The 21,147-nt window shown below is 39.9% G+C and overlaps 1 protein-coding gene across 11 annotated transcripts in view; it reads left to right on the top strand.

Annotated features, from left to right (window-relative positions):
• Window positions 1-21,147, top strand: part of LTBP1 (latent transforming growth factor beta binding protein 1) — a 452,790-nt gene that overhangs the window by 160,069 nt on the left and 271,574 nt on the right. For all 11 annotated transcript variants that reach the window (XM_004029082.4, XM_004029083.5, XM_063695966.1 and 8 more), the window contains exon 4: window positions 3,921-4,090. In XM_004029082.4, coding sequence (XP_004029131.3) covers window positions 3,921-4,090 — 170 coding nt within the window. The remainder of the gene's footprint in view (window positions 1-3,920; window positions 4,091-21,147) is intronic.

Here is a 21,147-nt window from a genome sequence, read left to right as displayed (position 1 = left end):
TTTAGTAAACCATGCTGCAAACGCATGTGCTGTCATCCAGGCTATGTTGTTGTGGAGCACAGGCAGAGTAGATTTAGCATAATTCTCAAGAGCCCTAGGATTTTTGGAATGGTAAATGAGCATTGGCTTCAACTTAAAGTCATCAGCCACCAACAAAAGTCAGCCTGTCCTTTGAAGCTTTGAAGTCAGGCATTGACTTCTTCTCCCTTGCTTGAGTTGGGGAAAACAGTTGTCTTCATATATAGGCTTTCAATTGAGATAACACTATTCAGCCCTACTTCTCATTTTCACCCTTTACTTTACTTGGCTTAAGTATTCCAAACCTTTGTGTGGTCCCCTGTGACAACTGCTTCCTCTGTGTCTGTACTCGTTCAGAGTGACTCCTGACCAGTGTACTTGAACTACCGGGTTGTAACCCATTAGGGAACTCATGAAGTCATGAAATACATGTAGTGGCTTAAGATTATATGAAAAGAATAGCTTAGAAGAGAACACGTCAGGGTGCCCTGCACATCGTAAGGGTAAACACTGTCTTGTAAAATTTGTTTTAGTTATACCAAAACACAGACATATATGTAGATATGTATTCGATCTCCATGTAAAATGTACTTTTTACTGTGGGTTGAGGTGAAAGAAGTTAGAAAAATATTTTTTAAGGTCATGGCTTGCTTCACCCTGTTACAACAGTCAGGGTTTCTCGGTGCACTTTGAATCTCTTACAGATTTGTTGAAATGTCTCTTGTGTGTTTATTAATGGATGATATGAAACATATTTATTAAGCTGTGTAGAACAGGTCTGGATCAATCAGAAGGGATGCTGGAGCAGAGACCCTGAGTTCTCCAGCTTTGTCAAATGTTAACTCTTTATAGGATTGAGGAGATGTCTTAGGGGGCCCAGTGGATGGGACAGGGAGATCCACCAGTGGAGGGGCCCTTTGGGCATTGGGATAGTAGCTCTTCATCAGTACAGAGTATTTAAATATTTTAAACCACTAGTGTGGCTGTACAATTGCATAACAGCTAGATATGAACCCTGGATTTATATCTTTTTAATTTCTTACCTGTAACTTTAAGGGTATCTTTGGAGGAAGGGGAAATATATGGGTGCCCCCGCCAACCACTTTGAACCAGAATCCCTGCAGTTTGTAATCTAATTTTCTCTTTAAAAGTTTAGTCCCCCACTTTGAAAAATTACGGTTACATTGCTATGACTAATTTGATGTTCACTGGTGATAGTAAAACTTTTTTTTCTGAGAGGAGGGAAGGGAGGAGGAAATCCCAATTTAAATGGAGAGAGACTTTTTCCTGAAATACTCGGGGTAACAGAAGGAAAGGAAGAAGTAAAGAGGGTATGTATTTGTAAGACTGCAACGTGGTCTGAAGTGGAAATAACTGTGAATAATGAAATTAGAGGAAACAGTGGACACCAACCATGAAGGAGAAAGTGAGGAAGAGAGTGTAGGATAGTGATTTCATATAATGCTTGTAGGATGAGTAATGGGACAGTTTCCTCTACTTGCCTCAGCAGGGGTCCTGTCCATGGCCTTGCTTCTGTCTCTGTGGGGCTGTGGGGCAGAGGGGCATCAGCCTGTGGGGTACCTGTGCACGCACCTCATGGGGGGAAGCGGAAGAAGGTAAGGGAGTGGGGGCAGCTGTGTGTAGCTCCATATTTGCAATGTGTTTGTAACTTGAGGAATATGTAGACAGTGGTGGCACTTAACTACTGATTTCCTTAAGTTAGTGATGGCTGAGGGCTGTTAACTTAAGTTCTAGACCTAGTACAGCTTGGTTTTACCTAGTTTATTACATTTCTGTTACATTCAGGGAAAAAGGGCCCGTCCACATGTATGCTTTCAGCTCGTTTCTTGTCCTCTGCTTCCTCAATTCAGAGGGGGGACAAGAGACAACCTCAAGTAGGAGGCAGACCCCATACTCTTACTTTTCTGGCTGTGGTTGGGGCACGAATTAGGTGCAGTAGCCTAAGGTCTCCTGGAAAACTGGGTTTTCCTTTCCTGAATAGGAGCTAGCCTGTACATCTCTCAGTGGGTCAGAGTAGCATGGTGACAGGGTGGCAGCATGGCCGGAGGGCAAATTGCTTCCGAGATGCGGAGGATTCCTCTTTCCAAGAGGCTGATAGAAGAGACTTGTGGTTCTTATCAGTCACTACCAGATGTGTCCAGCTGTTTCACTTGCTGCTCTATCCCAACCAAACACACTTGATGTCAAAACAACACTTACATCATCAAAACAAAAGTGTTCACAATGTTAAGCCTCAGGCTTTTAGTAATTTAGTCATTAGTCTGGTGACAAAGGGAGTGCCCTTGTGTGGTATTGCATCTGGGAAAATCCAGGCCCAAAATAGATTTTCCAGGCTTTCCTGAGACCACAGGGTTTAAAGGGGTAGATCCAGATTACTGACTAAGAGGGAAGCAGCCTAATTCTAGCCTCTTCTATTCTTTTATCTCTCATGAATGCCTTTTCCCACAGAATAGCTCATTCACCAGCTCCAATGAGAATGAACCTGATAGAGTGAGACTATTCAAGTTTCTTTTACTGCTTTTGATATGAGACATTGTATGGTGGTGTTTTGGGAGGCTCGACAATTTGCCTTTTGCACTGACTGCCATGGCGTCATTTCTTCCCCTTGTTCAGATAGTCAGTCCCTCCTTAGGGTCGGTATTTTGGGTCAGATTACATTAGAGAGCATGTTCCCTTCTAAAAGCTCAGCTTGCTGCAAAACTGCACTGTCCTAACAATTTCAGTAGCAATTTTGCATATTCTGGAATTAGTTGGTATATCTTCTTTATATTTTTCATTCCTGTTCCTCAGGGAATAACTGAATCTGGGCAGAGGCTTATTTTAAAATATGAATTAGATGCAGTGGAAGAGAACTGTCACAGAAAACTAGGGTTAGGCCAGGAGGGTTAGCACATAGTAATCATGTTCAGAAGTTCCCAGAAGTCTTGACTCGTGCTATTAAAAAGATAATGAGAGTATAATTATAAAACATTTAACTCAAATAGTACAATTTATATTATTATGAGACACAGCATAAAAAATCGTTTCCCTAAAGCGGCATCGTAATTTATATTTCAAAAGGAAATTAACATTATTATGTTTTTAGTTTGCATTTGTTCAGACTTTTACAACCACTTTTTTCTCAGCTCAGTGTCGCAGAGATTCTGCAGTACAGATTAGGTAACTGAGGCTTAAAGAGATTAACCAGCTAACCTTTAGCATTAGGCAGAGTTAGAAGGTCCCACTGTATCATACAGGCTTTAATTGTTTATGATTGATTTTGCTTAACTAATACAACATGGGGATTTCTTGCATAATTCCCTTCCTGTACTTTCTTCGCTATTTCCCCCCTTCCCATTTCCAGTGCTGCACGCTTACTAAATATATACCTGTCTGTGTAAATATCTTTGTCTTTTTTCCCTTTTTAGAGATGGGGTCTCTCTCTTGTCATCCAGGCCGGAGTGCAGTGGTGCAGTCATAGTTCACTCCAGCCTCAAACTCCTGGGCTCAAGCGATCCTCCCATCTCAGCCTCCTGAGTAGCTAGGACTACAGTCATGCACCATCATTTTCTTAAATATAAATGCCATGTTTTTGTGTGAAGGCTTATGGCAGTTGTGCTCTGAATCCTCTGATAAAAGTTACCTGTGATGACCTATTTATCATCACGCTTCTTAACTAGACAGGCAGGATCTTTTTCGTGAAGGATGCTTCTGAGGGTAAGCCATCATTTACCTCCTTTTATGTCATGAGTGGTCAGCGACAGTATTTGAAGGAAAAAAAATGAGCCTTTCTTGGAATTGATGCTTCTTTCTACATTTAACTCGTCTCTTACCCTTTCCTTATTAGCTGACTTTTAAAAGCCCATTATTTAATTCCTTCTCTTTATTTTGTTTCTTCCCAGAGTGACTCCTCTTTCTTCCCAGAGTGTGATGATTCACCATGGCCAGACCCAGGAATACGTGCTCAAGCCCAAGTACTTTCCAGCCCAGAAGGGGATTTCAGGAGAGCAGTCCACTGAAGGTTCTTTCCCTTTAAGATATGTGCAGGATCAAGTTGCGGCACCTTTTCAGCGTGAGTATAGTCTTATCAACCATTTTCCTAAGTTATCGTATCAGAGATTGGAAACACTTTGTTCAGTGTAGACGGCTTTAATGTGTCACAGTAAATAAAATTCAAGAGTCATTAAAAAATCCACATTGGTTCCTGAAGCAACCAGACAGCAGAAATTTAGCATGGTTTCCTTCTTCTGAGGAAAAGCAGTTTTTCCTGGGTTTTGGAAATGAATCTGAAGTGACCTGCCTGTCATTCTGTTTCTGCAAGATGGCTTCATGTCTAAGACATATTTGCTGTAATTTTGGGTCCAGTCATATGTCTGACATGTTTACATTGATGAAATATTTTCTTTAGTAAGCTAGCCAGGACTTGTGCCTTGAGAAACGTCTGAAATGTCCTGCATAGCTCTCTGAGGTTCTCCTACAGTGGATATTTTTACATTATAAGACTCACCTAGTTTTTAGTGTATCAAGCAGCTGGCGTGGCAGATTTCTCTGAATTTGTAAAGCGCTGTTGTATCAGTGGCCAGCTTGGTTAATATCTCGCTATGTGGGAAGCTCAAGGACAAGGCCTGGCTCAAAGGGTGGGGAATGTGATGATTTGTGGTTTAGGTATTACAGAGTGTCTGCTGGCAGCATCTGGAGAAAACGTTCTGGAGTAAGGCGCAGCCCATCCAAAGGCGAGAGCTAGACACGCTCTCGTTCCAGCAGCTTCCTGCCCTGTCACATGTTGACTGATTGCCTGCACCATAGGTAATGAAAGAGAATGCCAGTTGTGAGGTGGGAAAAGGACCATCTTTCACCACTGGGAATAGTATGAAGAGTTGAGATACAGTTTTTACTACTGTTTGGCACTAGTGAAGTCCATATTTGTTGTGGCTTTGGTTCCCTACACCCACTCCACCTCCCCGTTTCTGTACTGAATCTAAAGTGATTGACTCTTCCCTCAGAATTGGTCATTTAACAAAAAGAGTATCTAACAGCAGATTTGTCCATCCACTTTTTGTCTTTTGAGAAAGTCCTGCTCAGTGACTGGTGGCTAGACCCCAGAACAATAGTTTGGTATGGTTTATTGGGATGTTGAGGAAAGTGAGCCCTGCGGATCTTAGGGAAGAATACAGAAACCATTTAGATCATTAGGAAAAAATCACTTCTAAGTCATTTGCAAAAGAATAGATGCATCTATTTGATTCTTAAAAATCCTTCGATATTAGTACTTAAAGAACCGTTTCTCTTAAGTGAATGTTTCTTGAGTATATGTGTAATATTTTTCTAATACTAATTTTAAAAATTAAGTAAAGATGTACTTCTTATTTCCTTGGAGTTTTATATAGACGAAAATTTTTTTTAAAAGATCTCCCAAATCAGAGTGTGATGGGAAGAGAGTTTTTAAAGTTTATGATTATACTGATAAGAGAATTCTGAATTATCTGGAGGTACCAGGAAAAGATGGTTAGAGAACACTGGTATTAAGACTAGAGACTAGACTGTGGTTTTGATTTGTTTTCTGTGATTTGTTATTGGAATGAAAATTCCCACTGTGTGTGTATTTCCACCCTTGTGTGTATATGTGTATTTTAAACTCTCAAATCTTGGTTGAACTGTGTTCTGAAAGATGAAATTATATTTTAGAAGAATGTGAAGATAAGTTTCTTATCTGTTCTGTCCATATCTTTCCCACTCATCCTGTTTAAATATATTTTCTACATAGTAAGGAGCTAGTAAAAGAATGTAGACTAATATACATTATCACAGTGATGGTGTTCTCTGCTCAAACCCCCTAAAAGATGGCTGTTGTTCAGAAAGAAGCTCAGGAATTAACTGAAAGAGTTAAGCATGTAGGAAAGACAAGAAGGGAGATGTGGCTATTTTTGCTGAGGCCAGAGCTCTACCGAGAGCTGGAGGGCTAGTTGGAAAGTTTTTAAAAGAGATAATTTGGCAGGACCATGAAGGATACTGAAATGGCAAAATGGAGTAAGAACCACAAAAGATGATTAAAACTGGAAAGGAGGTACAAGTAGTAGGAAGGATCTAAACATACTGTCTCTGCATACTCCTGTTCTGTGGTAGGTAAAAGAGGAGGCTCCAAAGAAGCCTTACATGGAACAGAAAGAAAGGAACAGTTAGTCAGAGAAGTCTGAGGAAAAGCAGAAGCTTTTATAGCATCTTGATTTTCATATTTACAGAAGAGATCAAATGCAAACATTCATTTTTTATTGTGCTGAAAGATTTGAAGGTCAAACAGAAGCTGATAGCTCTGATTCTTTAGAAAAATAGAAGATACTAAGATCATTTGAGCACGATGTATCTTGGAGTGAAATTGAAGAAGTGAGGTGTGTCATTGTAGTCCACTGCCATTAGTTTTGAGAAGCTATGAGAACTAGAGAAGCGGTTGAAAACTAGAGGTTGGCAATAACAAGTGTTATCTTCTCCCTTTAAAAGTGATTAAAAAGGGGGTCTACAGTAATGACCAGTTGGTATGTTTAATATTGATATATTACAAGAGCAATAATAATAATGCATACCTTGAGCTCTAAGCACTGTGCAACTCTTAGCTCATAATAGGAGACAGTAGTCTACAAGCCCAAGGGAATAAGGATTTGCTCTCGACACTTGGTAAGAGAAAAAGAACAATTGTTTTGAATAAGCAGGAAAGAGATGAGGATGGAGGTGATGGATTTAGTAGAGTAAAATACATTAATGTGTCAAACGCAGCACTCTCCAGATAAAACATTATAGATAGAGAGAAACTAACCAAGTTGCTAGTGAGGTGCTTTCTTTTGGGAGGGATGACTATTTTATGGGATTTTCCCAGAGTTTTGATAATACAATTCACCATCCCTGTCCAGTGTGTACACACTACTTTTCCTAATTTGATTCTGTATATTTTCCAGTCTTCTTAGTCACTTTCTAGGTAACTTGACATCCTATGTTTGGTGTTCTCTGGTCATTGGTAAAGGATATCTCTTTTTTTTTCCAGCTTCTTTTCAGAGTTCATCCGTGTTGTAGCACGTATCAGTATCTTATTCCTTTTTATGGCTGAGTAATACTCCCACATTGTATAGAGATATATATCTCAGTTTGTTTATCCATTCATCAGTTGATGGACATTTGGGGTTGTTCCCACTCTCTTGGCTATTATGAATAATGGAGTGCAGTGGCATGATCTCAGCTCACCACAATCTCTGCCTCCCAGGCTCAAGCGATTCTCCTGCCTCAGCCTTCCGGGTAGCTGGGATTACAGGTGTGCGCCACTACTGCCCAGCTAGTTTTTGTATTTTTAGTAGAGATAGGGTTTCACCATGTTGGCCAGGCTAGTCTCGAACTCCTGACCTCAACTGATCCACCCACTTTGGCCTTGCCAAGTGCTGGGATTACAGGCGTGAGCCACCATGCCTGGCCGGTAAAGGATATCTCTAGTGATAAATTAATAACTTGTGGTGTTCTGCTTTATTTGTTGGCCTTAAAAGAATTTAATTTGCATCAGTATCATCTAGAGCAGGGATTGGCAAACTTTTAGGGAGTACTTTAGACTTTGTTAGCCAATAGGCAAATCGAGGATCTTAGGTAGATATTTATATAGCTATTTAAAATGTATCTATTAAACGTGTAAATATCATTCTTACCTCTCAGGTTGTAGATCAGGTGGCTGGATTTGGCTCATGGGCTATAGTTTGCCAATTCTTGATCTAGAGACTCACAGTCTCTCAATCCACTGAAAACATCTAGATATTGGACCTGATTGTTTGGTGCCTGGAACGTGACAAAAGCAGCCCAAGAGGCCCTGCCTCTAGCAGCTGTCCTTCATTCTCAGTGTCCCCACCAACCCACCCTCCAGAGCATGACAATTCTCGGATACATTTCCACTTAGTTTGAAGGCACCCAGAAAAGCATGAACTACCAGGAAGCTGCTTGTGTTAGATAAGTCTAGTTTCTTTTAATTTTAGAATAATGGGCCACACAGCAATTGGGAAAGGAATGGGATGTTACTCCTGGTTGCTTATAGAAAACCTTTTGATATTGGTGGAAATATTTTTATGGGATGAAGCAGTCCCAGCCATATCACAACACAGTATCACATTAAGATACTGCATGAGTTTCTCAAAAAAGTTAAATATAGAGTTATCACATAACCCAGCAATTCCACACCTAGCTATATATCCAAAAGAATTGAAAACATATGTTCGCACAAAAACTTGTACATGAATGTTCATAGCAACATTATTTGTAATAGCCAAGAGAGTGGGAACAACCCCAAATGTCCATCAACTGATGAAGGGATAAACAAACTGAGATATATATATATATATATATATATATATATATATATATATACACATGCACATACATACACACACATATACACAAATATATATATACACACATATATGTACACACACACACATATACACACACACACACACACAATGTAGGAGTATTACTCAGCCATAAAAAGGAATAAGATTGATACATGCTACAATATGGATGAACTTTGAAAACAAGCCAAGTGAAAGAATCCAGACACAAAAGAATCCAGATTACATGCTATATGAGTCCATTTCTATAAGATGTCCAGAGTAGGCAAATCCACAGACACAGAAAGAAGATTAGCGGTTGCCAGGGACAGGGGAGAGTGGGAATAGGGAATAGTTATTTATAGGTAAGAGGTTTCTTTTGGGGTGATGAAAATGTTCTAGAATTAGGTGGTCATGCTGGTTGCACAACCTGAAAACACTAAAAATAAAAAAACTGAATTATACACTTAAGGGTGAATTCTGTGGCATGTGAATCATATCTCAATTTAAAATAACAAATATTTATGAAAAATTATTGCCAAGTAGGTAGTTATGAGACTCAGTTTCAGCTCCAAGGAATTGAGCTCATAAGCTCTCAGAAGTCTAGGGATGGTGTGGGGTAGGGATGGGGGTCTGCTTTATACAGTGTTTTCATTGGTGACTTGTAGGAAAGAATTCAGCATGTAAACCAAATTCTATTGTGTTTAGTTTAGTAATTTTTTTTAACCCAGAGGAAGAAAATGGAAATGACATAACATTTGGAAGACCATCTTATAAAAATGGTCAGTCAAGATTAGAATAGCACATGTTCAGGAGCAAACCCAAGTAACTCACACAAAAAGAGATTAGTTTGACATAACCTGCTAGAAAAAGTCCTTGAGGGTATAATAAGTGTCTACATCATACTATGTGCTGTCGTAGTAAAAATGATATGGAATGCTTTATAATATTAAAGCCAGCAAATAATATTTTAAGTACAGTCTATGGTGGAAAGAGGTGTATTTATCATCAGGGTTATAAGACACCAAAGGACTTACTAAGATAGATTGTAGAGCTACTTATAAAGGAGATCTTTAGGATGAGCAGCAATGGCCATGTAACTGACATGGTTCCCTAGACAACTGGTTTCCAGACTGTGCAAAGAAGAACTAAAAGATTAGGGAAGCTCCAATTTAAGCATTTGCCTCCTTAGTCCCTTTTTCTACTACATAACTTTAATATTTGGAACGATTTAGAAATTTGAACTTCTCTAAATTGGATTTCTCGTTGCTAATTCCAGTTGTTCTCTCAAGATGGGCTTAGGTTTTAAATAGGTTACTTATATTTCAAAGTCATCTAAAGTTTTAGTTCTTTAAATTCAACAAAGCAGAAATTTTACATTTTAGGCATGGCAGATGTCATGTTTTATACAGTAACTTCTTAAAGGTCTTTAAACAGATATAGCTCAGGCTCTTAAAAAAATGTACCAATTTATCTCCTGATGTGCTAATGTGGGGGAGAAAGAGATAGAGAAATGACTGGCATTTGCAAACACAGTACTGTTAAATTGCAAAAAAAGAAAAGTAAGGACAAGCCCACTGTTTACTTAAAGTGTAAACAATTTCAGGAAAGGCAGATGTCATGTTTTATATGGTAACTTCTTAAAAATCTTTAAACAGATATAACTCAGGCTCTTAAAAAAATTGTCTAGTTGTCATCTGATGTACTAACATGGGGGAGAGAGACAGAGAAATGACTGGCATTTCCAAACATATAGTACCATTAAATTGCAAAAAAAAAAAAAAAAAGGAAAGGAAAAGTGAGGTCAAGCCCACTTTTTACTTAAAGTGTTAAACCTAACCTTTTTTGTTTAAATAAGCAACCATAGAAGTGAAGAAGCATGCACAGGGTCCCTATTAAGTGACTTCTGACAGAAGAAAATGTAATTCCCACCTGCACTGGCACCACAGGAGACATCTTAGCCCTGAGTTCTGGTCTGTGCTGCCATCTCTCAGTCTTTGCAACAGGCTGGGGCAGCTTGACTCCCAGCCATCAATCACGGGCTGACTGAAATCTGGCACCTCCATTTGAAGATAGAACAGCTCCCCAGGTCTCCTGAGCTCTGGTCTGAGACAGATGTAGAGTCTGTTGTTTTCATAGTAGCAGCTTTGTGGCCTGAACTCCTGAATCCCAGTTCTGTCCTGATCGCAGTCCATAGTTCCACACTAAGAGAAGTATGGATGCTTTGGACACACGAGGCCTCTTCTTTTTAACTTTTATTAATACTATGGTTGAATATCTTCCTTGTAGCATTAGCCTTCAGGCTTCAGTTCATACTGACATCAAGAAGCATGGCAAGTTACGAAAACATCTCGGGGTTTGATGATAAATGGTTATGTCTCCCCTTGAAAAAGGAAGTTCTCGTGTCTGGAGCGAAGATTCTTTATGGTTGCAGTCTGATACCACAAAGAGGTTACCCGTAAGATTGTCTGGGTCTTCCTGGTTGCCCTGAGTGAGAGAGCAGAGTGGTTTGGCAGAGACTTAGAGGAGACATTCAAGATTTTTGCTTTGGCAAAACAAAGCTGAATGTTAGGAGATAGGCAATATTTAACATGGACAGGTCTGCTTATGCCAGCCACTTCAGGGAGGTGGGCAAGAACATTGCTTAAAGGCTCTGGATGCCTAGTGCCAGTTACAGAATGCTTATGGGAGGTGTCCCTGGCGTAGTTGAGAGCACCCATTATGGGATGGATGCTGCAAAAGACGGGAAAATCCTTGGGGTGGCAACTGGATAAAGGCACATATAGTAAGTATAGATGAGGGGAATTGGAGCAACATTCTTATGCATGGGATGAATTGCAATCTGGAGATCTTCAGAGGAGGAGCCATTTGAAAATGCTGTTGAGGAAGAGTCTGGTCCTGAGAACTGTTGTGGCCTTAATGTGGATGTTGAAGTTTAGGATATGGATGGTATCACACTCATGTGAAGAGAGAACAGAAGCAGCAGCAGGAGAAATCCAGGGTTTGGGCAGCTCTGCTCCTCTGAGACATCCTCGCTGATAGGTCCTGACAGGTTGATTGGGAGCCTTACAGGGCAGAGCTTTGCAGATGGACCAAGTGGGTCCTTGGGAGAGAAGACTTCCAGAGAACATGTTCTGCAGCATTGAAAGCCCTCCCTGCATGAAGACTACCTTTAACTTGTGTGAAAAAAAAAAAAAAGTGTCTTTGGGATTGGCTTACACCAACCCAGTGGGTACTAAAAGGCAGTGGAAGTTGGACCAGCTGTGAATGACCTTACAAGAGCTGATGAAAACCAGCAAAAACTGCGTAAGCATTTAAGAGGAATATTAGGTGTGAAAACAAACTGTTTTAAAGAAGGAATAATGATAAAACTTTGTGCTTTTTCCTTGCAAAATCAGCGAGTTCCTTAAGCTACTTGTCCCATGCACAATTCTGTATCGGAATCGGGAACCTTGAGCCAGTTTCCCAGCTGTATGATCATGTGGATGTTAGTACTAAAGATTCCTGAAAGAAAGGCATCTGCTTTTCAATGATTTCTGGCAAGTTTTTTGGTTTGAAAGCCTGGACAGAAAACAACATTATAACCGTGTACAGACTGACACCTGAGAAGGCATTCTGGTGAATGTGGATGAACTGGATGAACAGGGTTCTGCTGAGCTGGTATCCTTGGGAATCCAGATTTCATTCAAGGACAGGATATGATCTATTGCAAAGAAAAGTTCATGAGCAGTCTTGCCATGCACGTTATCCTGGGTTAGGGCGTGGAGGGGAGGCTGGTATATCTGAGAGCTATTTGATAACATTCCAGTTCAGGGAAGCCATACGAACATGATTATTCTCTTTGCCCCCTGATAGGCCACACGAAGTTTAAGATAGCTGTGAAACAGTAGATATGGATTGGTTATAAATATTTCCAAGAAGCTTATCCAGCAATATGAAAACAGCAAAGAAGAAAAACCTTCTAGGGTGAAGGATCATGTAGTTTAAATTCCTCAATGAGCAGCCTTCACTGCCAGAGAAAGATTTTAGTTCCAAGGGCCCAAGAGTTTATAAGAAACAAGCAAATTCAAGGACATTTCTGGGTGTTGAGACTGATTTTAAGAAATCAATACTGTATGGCTCCAGAATATTCTGGAGTCAGACTGATTTTTTTTTCCCCCCTAGGGAAAGGTAATACAAATGAATTTATTGTTTGCATGTGGGGAAACTGTAAACCAAAGAAAAAGAAAAGAGATGGTGCCTCCTCAGCCTTAGGATATCTTTGCCAGAAATTGAGGGTTTTAGTTGATTTTACTTCTGGATTGGGAAAGAATTTTGAGGAAATTAATCATTATTAGAACAGAAATGGTAGCTTTGATTCAAAATAAAATAGGCCCACGCAAAATACTGCTCATGAGATGTTTCCCAGGGACTTAAAGTAGAATGCTTTGTCTTCTCATGAATTAGATTCCTTATAGAAGAGTCCCCTTGATGTTGAAAATGACTGCATTGGAGTAAGTCCATCCCCACTTTGACGTAAGGATCCATAAATACCTTTCTTTCTTTCTTTTTTTTTTTTGAGATGGAGTCTCGCACTGTCACCCAGGCTGGAGTGCAGTGGTGCGATCTTGGCTTACTGCAAGCTCTGTCTCCCGGGTTCATGCCATTCTTCTGCCTCAGCTTCCCGAGTAGCTGGGACTACAGGCGCCTGCCACCACGCCTGGCTAATTTTTTTGTATTTTTAGTAGAGGCGGGGTTTCACCATATTAGCCAGGATGGTCTTGATCTCCCGACCTCGTGATCCACCCGCCTTGGCCTCCCAAAGTGCTGGGATTATAGGCGAGAGCACTGCACCTGGCCCGTAAATACCTTTCTTATATTTTATATGTGACATTTCTTAGAAAGGGCTTTGTGTTATTTTCTGTGATTTTAGTTCTGCATTGTTTGTTTTTGAATATCTCCTGAATATTAACCCTACTCTGGCTGCACTAATTTCTTTTCATTCCCATGCAAAGGAGGTAGAAGTTAATACATGACTGGAGAACAACTTTCTTTCCTAAGAGGTAATTGCAGTATGGTTATATTAATTCTTCTGACAAGCAAACTTTAAATCAAGAAATACGTACATGTATATATATATATGATGGCTGTGTGTATATATACACACATATATTCAATCAAGTATATATGTGTGTTTTTTTTAACTTTTAGGTTTAGGGGTACATGTGAAAGTTTGTTACATAGGTAAACACGTGTCACGGGGTTTTGTTGTACAGATTATTTCATCACCCAGGTATTAAGCCAAGTACAGTAGTTATCTTTTCCGCCCTTCTCCCTCCTTTTACCCTCCCACTTAAAGTAGACCCCAGGGTCTGTTGTTCCCTTCTTTGTGTTCATAAGTTCTTATCATTTAGCTCCCACTTACAAGTGTGAGAACATGTGGTATTCGGTTTTCTGTTCCTGCATAGTTTGCTAAGGATAATAGCCTCCAGCTCCATATATGTTTCTGCAGAAGACATGATCTCATTCTTTTTTATGGCTGCATAGTATTTCATGGCATATATGTACCATATTTTCTTTATCCAGTCTGTTATTGATGAGCATTTAGGGTGATTCCATGTCTTTGCTATCGTGAATAGTGCTGCAATGAACATTCATTCACGTGCATGTGTCTTTAAGGTAGAACGATTTCTATTCCTCTGGGTATATATCCAGTAATGGGATTGCTGGTTTGAATGGTAGTTCTGCTTTTAGCTCTTTGAGGAATTGCCAAACTGCTTTCCACAATGATTGAACTAATTTATACTCCCACCAGCAGTGTTGTATGTGTATTTTTTAAAGTAATTTTTTTCACAATTAAACATCATCTTTATTAAGCAAAGTACTATGCTATTAAAAGACTACAAAACTTCATTAGTACGTGGTTGACTACTCAGACTTACATGCAGTTTCTTAATATTTAGCATGGTATGCAAGTCAGGAAAAATAATTCCCAAATCTCTCCCTGAGTAAATATAATTCGCATGGAACTAACTTTGGTGATTATCATCGTTATTTCTCATTAGATCCACTTTCTGACCACTTAAATACATTTTCTTTTAGTTCTGTTGGAAAACTTTCTAATTAGTCTGATTTTCTTCAGTGGAAATAAATTTTGTAAAGTCTTTTTTTTTTTTTTTTTTTTTTTTTAGTTTCTTACATTATCCATACAGGAAGATCCATTAAGAAAAATTCTTGTAGCCCAAACTGCACTTCACAAGTTTGCTTTTCCAAGGTTCTAGCTTTTTTTCTTACTGAATGAAAATATTTCAAATATGCAGTGTTTTGTGAAAAACATCATAATTACTTGTAAGTCCTTGTATCCTATAAACAGATTTAGAAAGCTTTGGCGAGAGAAAGAAAAGCATCCGGAGAGCAGGTGAAAGGGCGGTGGTCGTGCCTGTGTTGATGGTATCTGGGCTTCTTGTGTGGGATTGAGTGCTCTTCCCTAACGAGGCCTGGAAGCACAGGCAACCAGCAGCTGGGCTCCTTGTTTAACCAACACCCCTTAATGGCTACAGGTGCATCTCATGAGTGCAACTGCTTCACTCATATCCAGCAGAAACCAAGAGCTCTTCCTCCCACGCTTTCAGCTTACATTCCATGGAGGAGCTGGCTGGAGCACGCATCTGCTTTACTTTAGAAGGTTACAGCGTAATCCTCCCCCAAACAAAATCTTTTGATTTATATTTTTTCCTTTATTCATCAGTCAAAAATACTCTACTGACCTTTTCTGATTCAGTTAGGTACATGCTTTCTGGTCCAAAGAGTTTTTTTTGTTGTTGTTTTGGTTTTGGTAACTGTGGAAATTTAATGAAAAGCACTTTAGTTAGTCTTTATAGTAGAGAGAAGGTGGTGGATATAGTTTTGTTAAGAATGATTCTCTCACCAATTTGACTTTCTCCCCTAACATTTTATTCATCCGAGAATAAATAATAAACATGGTAGATCGTATAATATATGCATAGTTCTTTCTAGTTCTTCCCCCCACCCTGCCCCCCTCCACACACACATCTTGTCATGGCTTCCTGTGGGTATAGTGGATTTTGCATGTCCCCTTGACTCTGGGCTTGGCCATGTGACTTGCTTTGACCAATCGAGTGTGGGTGGAACGAGTCTATGGGTTCTGAGTGGGAGCTTCAAGAGGAATTGTGTATTTCCTCTCTTCCTTCTTCTACCATGAAAAAGGCAATGCATCTGGTCTGCTGACATGCCAACTCCCTTGAAATCTGTTGTTTTTCCTAGATTACCATTTTAGCAGGGCAGATTTACTTTTTAAAACGATCTGGACAAATCAATCATTAGTCTTAGAACAGATGATAACTATTGTAATCAGACAGGTTACCTTTTGGTAAAAGTGATATTATGGGTGACCTCACCTTCTGGCCACAGTGGACTGGAAAGCAGGTGGGCACTTGACTCAAAACCAATCTGAGGCTGGGCAGCTGCCTGTAAGGTGGCCTGGCAGAGGCACTTTCCCAAACAGGAATGATGTTGACGAAATTAGATTAATCAGAATCTCTCTTAAGGAATTCCTAAGTTAGAATTGAACAGTAAGTATCTGGAACAGAAGTATAATACCAAAAAGAAACAGAAGTAGCCAGAGAAGTAGCCAATCCTACCACGTTAATGTTGGGTACAAGAATGAAGTTCAACAGCATTTCTGAAGGGGAGTAGGGATGGGGCAGCATATAATGGGGTTGCTACAAGTGCTGTTGATGCTGAACATCTTTTCAGTTACTGAACTGTGTCTTAGCCTCCATGAGGTTTGGCTTATATGGCCAGCTGGTTCTGCGTTCTGGGTTCTCTTGAGACGTCTATCTCCTTGCTGTACACAACCGCAGTTGAACATCCTGTTGCTTGAGATAATGTGCACCCCCTTGTTTTGTAGGCAAGAGACCTCAGCTAATACAAGTTCTATTTCTACTCTGCTCTCTAACAGCTGCATGTCCTGATTACACAAAGCACCAAAGCCTGACTTCTAGAGAGGGAAAACCCAGCTGCTCAACTTTTCCTCACTCCCTTTATAGCTCTTAGTCCTGTCCACATTCCCTCTTTCCACATAGAAAGAGGAGTGGGTGGGTCAGTTCCATCAGTTCCCTGAGACCCCTGCAACACTTGGAGAATTGTTCTGCCTGGCCTGCAGGTTACTAGGACCTGATGGTATTGCTGTATTCATGTCTAAGCTTCCACTGGAATTTTTAACAGAAACATTCTCAGGTCTGGGGGATTCTTGCCCACATGGAATGGAGAATGTCCACCTTCAGTCAGTGAGTGTGGATTGGGAAACCTTTTCAGTAAGATTCCTGGAATCTTATCATGCCTCCTGTTCATTCATCTTTTTTTTTTTTTGGTATGGATTTTCTGGCAACCACAATGCAGTATGTGTGTAAGTACATAGCAGGCATGCTCTGCCATGTCTTGAACATGGAAATCTAGCAAAATTAGATGCCTCTCTTTGAAGGGGTTTTTCAAAGACTATTAATGGAGAAAGTGATTCATGGTGTTTCTTGTCAGAGATCCCAGTTTCCAAACCACACCTTAATATACCTTAAGAACATATACTCTGAGCAAGAAAATACAAACAGATGTGCTGAAGGCATTGTAAATTGTATTCTTGTTATCGAAGATCAGGTAGTTAGGAAATTTGGACATAGGCTTCTTTGTCCCAGCAAAGACATGAGGTAAGTTCCACCCTCCTCCTCCTCATCTATTTAGCGCTTTCTGCATGCCAACCATGGTACTAAGCACTTTATATGCATTAATTAAGTATGTTACATTATAATACTTGTATATTACTTGACTACTACTTAAAATGCATTCCTTAAGTTAGGAACCAAAAATTGAATTTAAAATTACAGAAATCAATCTTATTCATTGAAAAAAAGTACCACTTTAGCTCTTTGTGTAAGTTATCTTTAGGCAAGTGCAAAGTCAAGATTTGACTATATTTTAGATATTTAAAATTGTATTATATGTAAGACTTTTAACACAATAACAAGTTTTAAAAATTTGTTATGTGACTATAGAGCTGCTAACAAGAGGTGTTTAGCTTAACAAAAATTACTCAAATGCGGCCAGGTACGGTGGCTCACGCCTGTAATCCAAGCACTTTAGAAGGCCAAGGCGGGCAGATCACTTCAGGTCAGGAGTTCAAGACCAGCCTGGCCGACATGGTGAAACCCCCGTCTCTACTAAAAATACAAAACTTAGCCGGGCATGGTGGTACATGTCTGTAATCCCAGCTACTTGGGAGGCTGAGGCAGGAGAATCACTTGAACCCAGAAGGCGGAGGTTGCAGTGAGCCAAGATTGTGCCACTGCACTCCAGCTTGGGTGATAGAACAAGACTCCGTCTCAAAAAAAAAAAAAAAAAATTATTCAAATGCAGGGTAAACCTTTCTAATAAGTGGGTTCCTACAGCTGGTTGATGTTCATTATGATACCTGTCAAACAAAGTCAAACAATCAGGTTGTATGTGGAAATTATGGTGGAACCAAAGTCCACAGTAGAATCTTGCTTTATTCTAGAGTCTTTAATAATAGTTATGATCTGAAAGCAAACATCTTAAGATGAGAATTTTCCTAGATTTAGAAGTGGTTATAGATTTTGCTTTGTAGTATATCATGGTTTAAATGTCACTACTGGTTTGAGCTTTTCTAACAGTTGCTCCAGTTAAAACTGACCATGTGTAAGTATTTTTTCTTTGATTTGCATAGAGTTTTACAGCCTATAAATTATATCCATACAAATTATTTCACATGGCCCCTGCCACAGTCTTGTGAGATAGATAGGTTGGATGGCATTATTCTGAGTGTGTTTTTAGGCGCTCTGGATTTCAACATCCTAAAGGGTAGAACCTGTGGGTGGTTTTGTATTCTTTCCCTTTGAACTTCTTATTATCAGTTTCTTTGTCTTCCAGAGAAAGATCTTAAGACTTGTTCTGTAGGACTGTTGTGAGAATGAAGTGAGATGAAGTCTATATATCTCGCATACTGCAGAACACATCACATAGGTGCTCAATCTATGCTTGTTTCTCTCTCCCTCATCCTAATTTCCCAAGCGTGTAGCATTCACATTCCTAAGTGTCATATATTTTTCATAGTAATGCTCATTACAAGTGTAGGAGAGGCATTGGGGCATATTGAGGAAAGAAAGAACAAGGGCTTGCATTAAAATCCCAGCTTCACTGTTCCCTAGCAGAATGACAGTGGTCAAGCTTCTGATGAACATCTCTGGTTTCCTTGCTGGCAGAATGGATATGATTGCAGCTTACATGATTGTCATGTGTATTTGCTCTCTGTAGCCTGGTAGGCACTCAGTCCTTGTTTCTCAAGTCTGCCATTCATGTATACAGTGCTTTTGTGCGTTTAGTATCGTCCATAATTTCTGTTGTTCTCAGAATCTGGGCCAAAAAAAAGCAGAAGGGAAGAAGAACGTGTTATGTGTGTGTATGTTTATGTTAGTTATCAGTTGCTGCATAAAAAATTACTCCAAACTGGCCGGGCACGGTGGCTCACGCTTGTAATCCCAGGACTTTGGGAGGCTGAGGCGGGTGGATCACGAGGTCAGGGCTTCGAGACCAGCCTGGCCAATATAGTGAAACCCCATCTCTACTAAGAATAGAAAAATTAGCTGGGCGTGGTGGCAGGTGCCTGTAGTCCCAGCTGCTCGGGAGGCTGAGGCAGGAGAATCAGTTGAACCTGGGAGGTGGAGGTTGCAGTGAGCCGAGATGGTGCTACTGCACTCCAGCCTGGGCAACAGAGCAAGACTCTGTCTCAAAAAAAAAAAAAAAAATTACTCCAAACTGTAGTGATTTAAAGCCACAAACATTACCTTAGAGTTTCTGTGGTTCAGGAATTTAGAGGGACCTCAGTTGGTTGGTTCTGGCTCAGTTTCTTTCATGAAATTGCAACCAGGATATCAGTAAGAGCTGCAGTTATCTGAAGGCTTGACTGGGCCTAGAAGATACTTTCAAGGGGGTTCACTCATGTGACTGTTGGCAGGAGATTTCAGTTCTTTGCCCCATGAGTGAGTGTCTCCTTAGACTGCTTGAGTATTCCCGTAGCATGGGAGTTGGCTTCCCCGAGAGTGAGTGATCCAACAGAGACAGACCACGACAGAAGCCACAGTGTCTTTTATGATGTAGTCTCTGAAGTTGCAAAGCATCATTCCATTTTTTTTTCTGTTATTTATTTATTTATTTTTTAGAAACAGGGTCTTGCTATGTTGCCAGGGTTAGTCTCGATCTCCTGAACTCAAGCAATCCTCCCCCTCAGCCTCCCAAAGTGCAGGGATTACAGGCATTAGCCAGCATATCTGGTTTGTTCTTAGACAAGGTTCACAAAAACCAGCCCATGTCCAAGGGAGATTAGACTTTTAGATTTCACCTCTTAAAGATAGAAGTATCAGGGAATTTGTGGACATATTTTAAAACCATCACAGTGTTCAATAGAAGGGGCACTCTTTTGATGAGAGTCAAAGGAAATGAGGAAGCTGAAAATGGGCAACCTAAAAAGAATTAGCTGACAGCTGGAAAACTTACAGTGTACAACTATACATCAGTAATTTTTTTATTGGCAACTAATTGTTTTTCAATTTTATTTATCACATAATATTGGAGCATAGCTAGCTATATATGATGATTTTGAGAAAAGGATATTGAGGCTGAAATCTTTCCTAATGATGAGATCTATTGAGTTTGGCCGTAGTCCCGTAGGGGGAGTAGTTGGGGCCGTTGGATGCAGTCATTTAAAAACTGAGCCAGAGAGAAGTTTGTATTGGGAAAAAAAAAAAAAAATGAAGTAAATGACAGAATCAGTATTCCGCAAGCTTGGATTCTCTGAGACTCTAATTCTAAATTAATTTAGAGATTTTAAAATGCCAATTTTCTATACAACTAAGTGCTTCAACAGATTTTTGTCTCCATTGAATCCATCAAACTTGAGAGCTGTTTTGGCCATTGCAAAAATGTTCCTATCTTTGACTTCCTTGGTGCTTCTTAAAATATAATGCATTCAAGTTATAATTTTATTTTTGTTTGCTTTGGATTTTTATTGCTTGTGTGAAAGAATTGGAATCCCTTAGAGGCACATCAAGACATCTACTTCTGGCCTGGCAGCTCCAGTGACTCAGAATGTGTGTTCAGAGCCCAGGAGGTTTTGGTTTTCTTCTTTGCTTTGTCTTTTGACTCTTTTTTTTTCTTTTATGCAGAATTTAAATTTCGTGAAGTGTAATAAGTCATTTCCTTCACTATGTCTGCCTCGGTGTCGGAAGAAAATTCCCAAGCCCTCTTTATGAAGGTGGTAGAAGCCTGAGGCATTCAACTCCTTTAAAGTTTTGTGACTTCCAGCTATTAGTTGTTTGAGTAAAAGTCATTTCTCTGCCTTTCCCATTGTCTGCCCTTCCTGTTGCTTTCCCTTCCCATTGTCCGTCTTCCCATGGATTCTCAGCCTCAGTTCATACCAGGCCTCTTCATTTCCAACCCCCGTATTCCATTCCCATGACACTCCCCTCTTACCACATTCTCTCTTCCAGTCCTAAAAAGAGAATCACCAGGTGGAACATTTGTTATAGATAGAAAAGGAGGATAAGAATATAGACTATTTTCTTTGGCCTGGCTGAGGCCAAAGGAAGGTGGGAAAAGTGGAGAAATATCCATAGAAGTGTCTGCAAAGAGTCAAGAGACAATGGAGGGTTGAAACATTTGGTTGTGCCTAGGTCAGTGAAAATCATGGAGGGAAGGAGTATTTTAGTTGAGTCAA

Source organism: Gorilla gorilla, chromosome 12, assembly GCF_029281585.2.
Source record: "Gorilla gorilla gorilla isolate KB3781 chromosome 12, NHGRI_mGorGor1-v2.1_pri, whole genome shotgun sequence".
In the NCBI taxonomy this organism is placed as follows: domain Eukaryota; kingdom Metazoa; phylum Chordata; class Mammalia; order Primates; family Hominidae; genus Gorilla; species Gorilla gorilla.
Note: the sequence above shows the minus strand (reverse complement) of the source record. Positions and strands in the feature narration are given on the sequence as shown.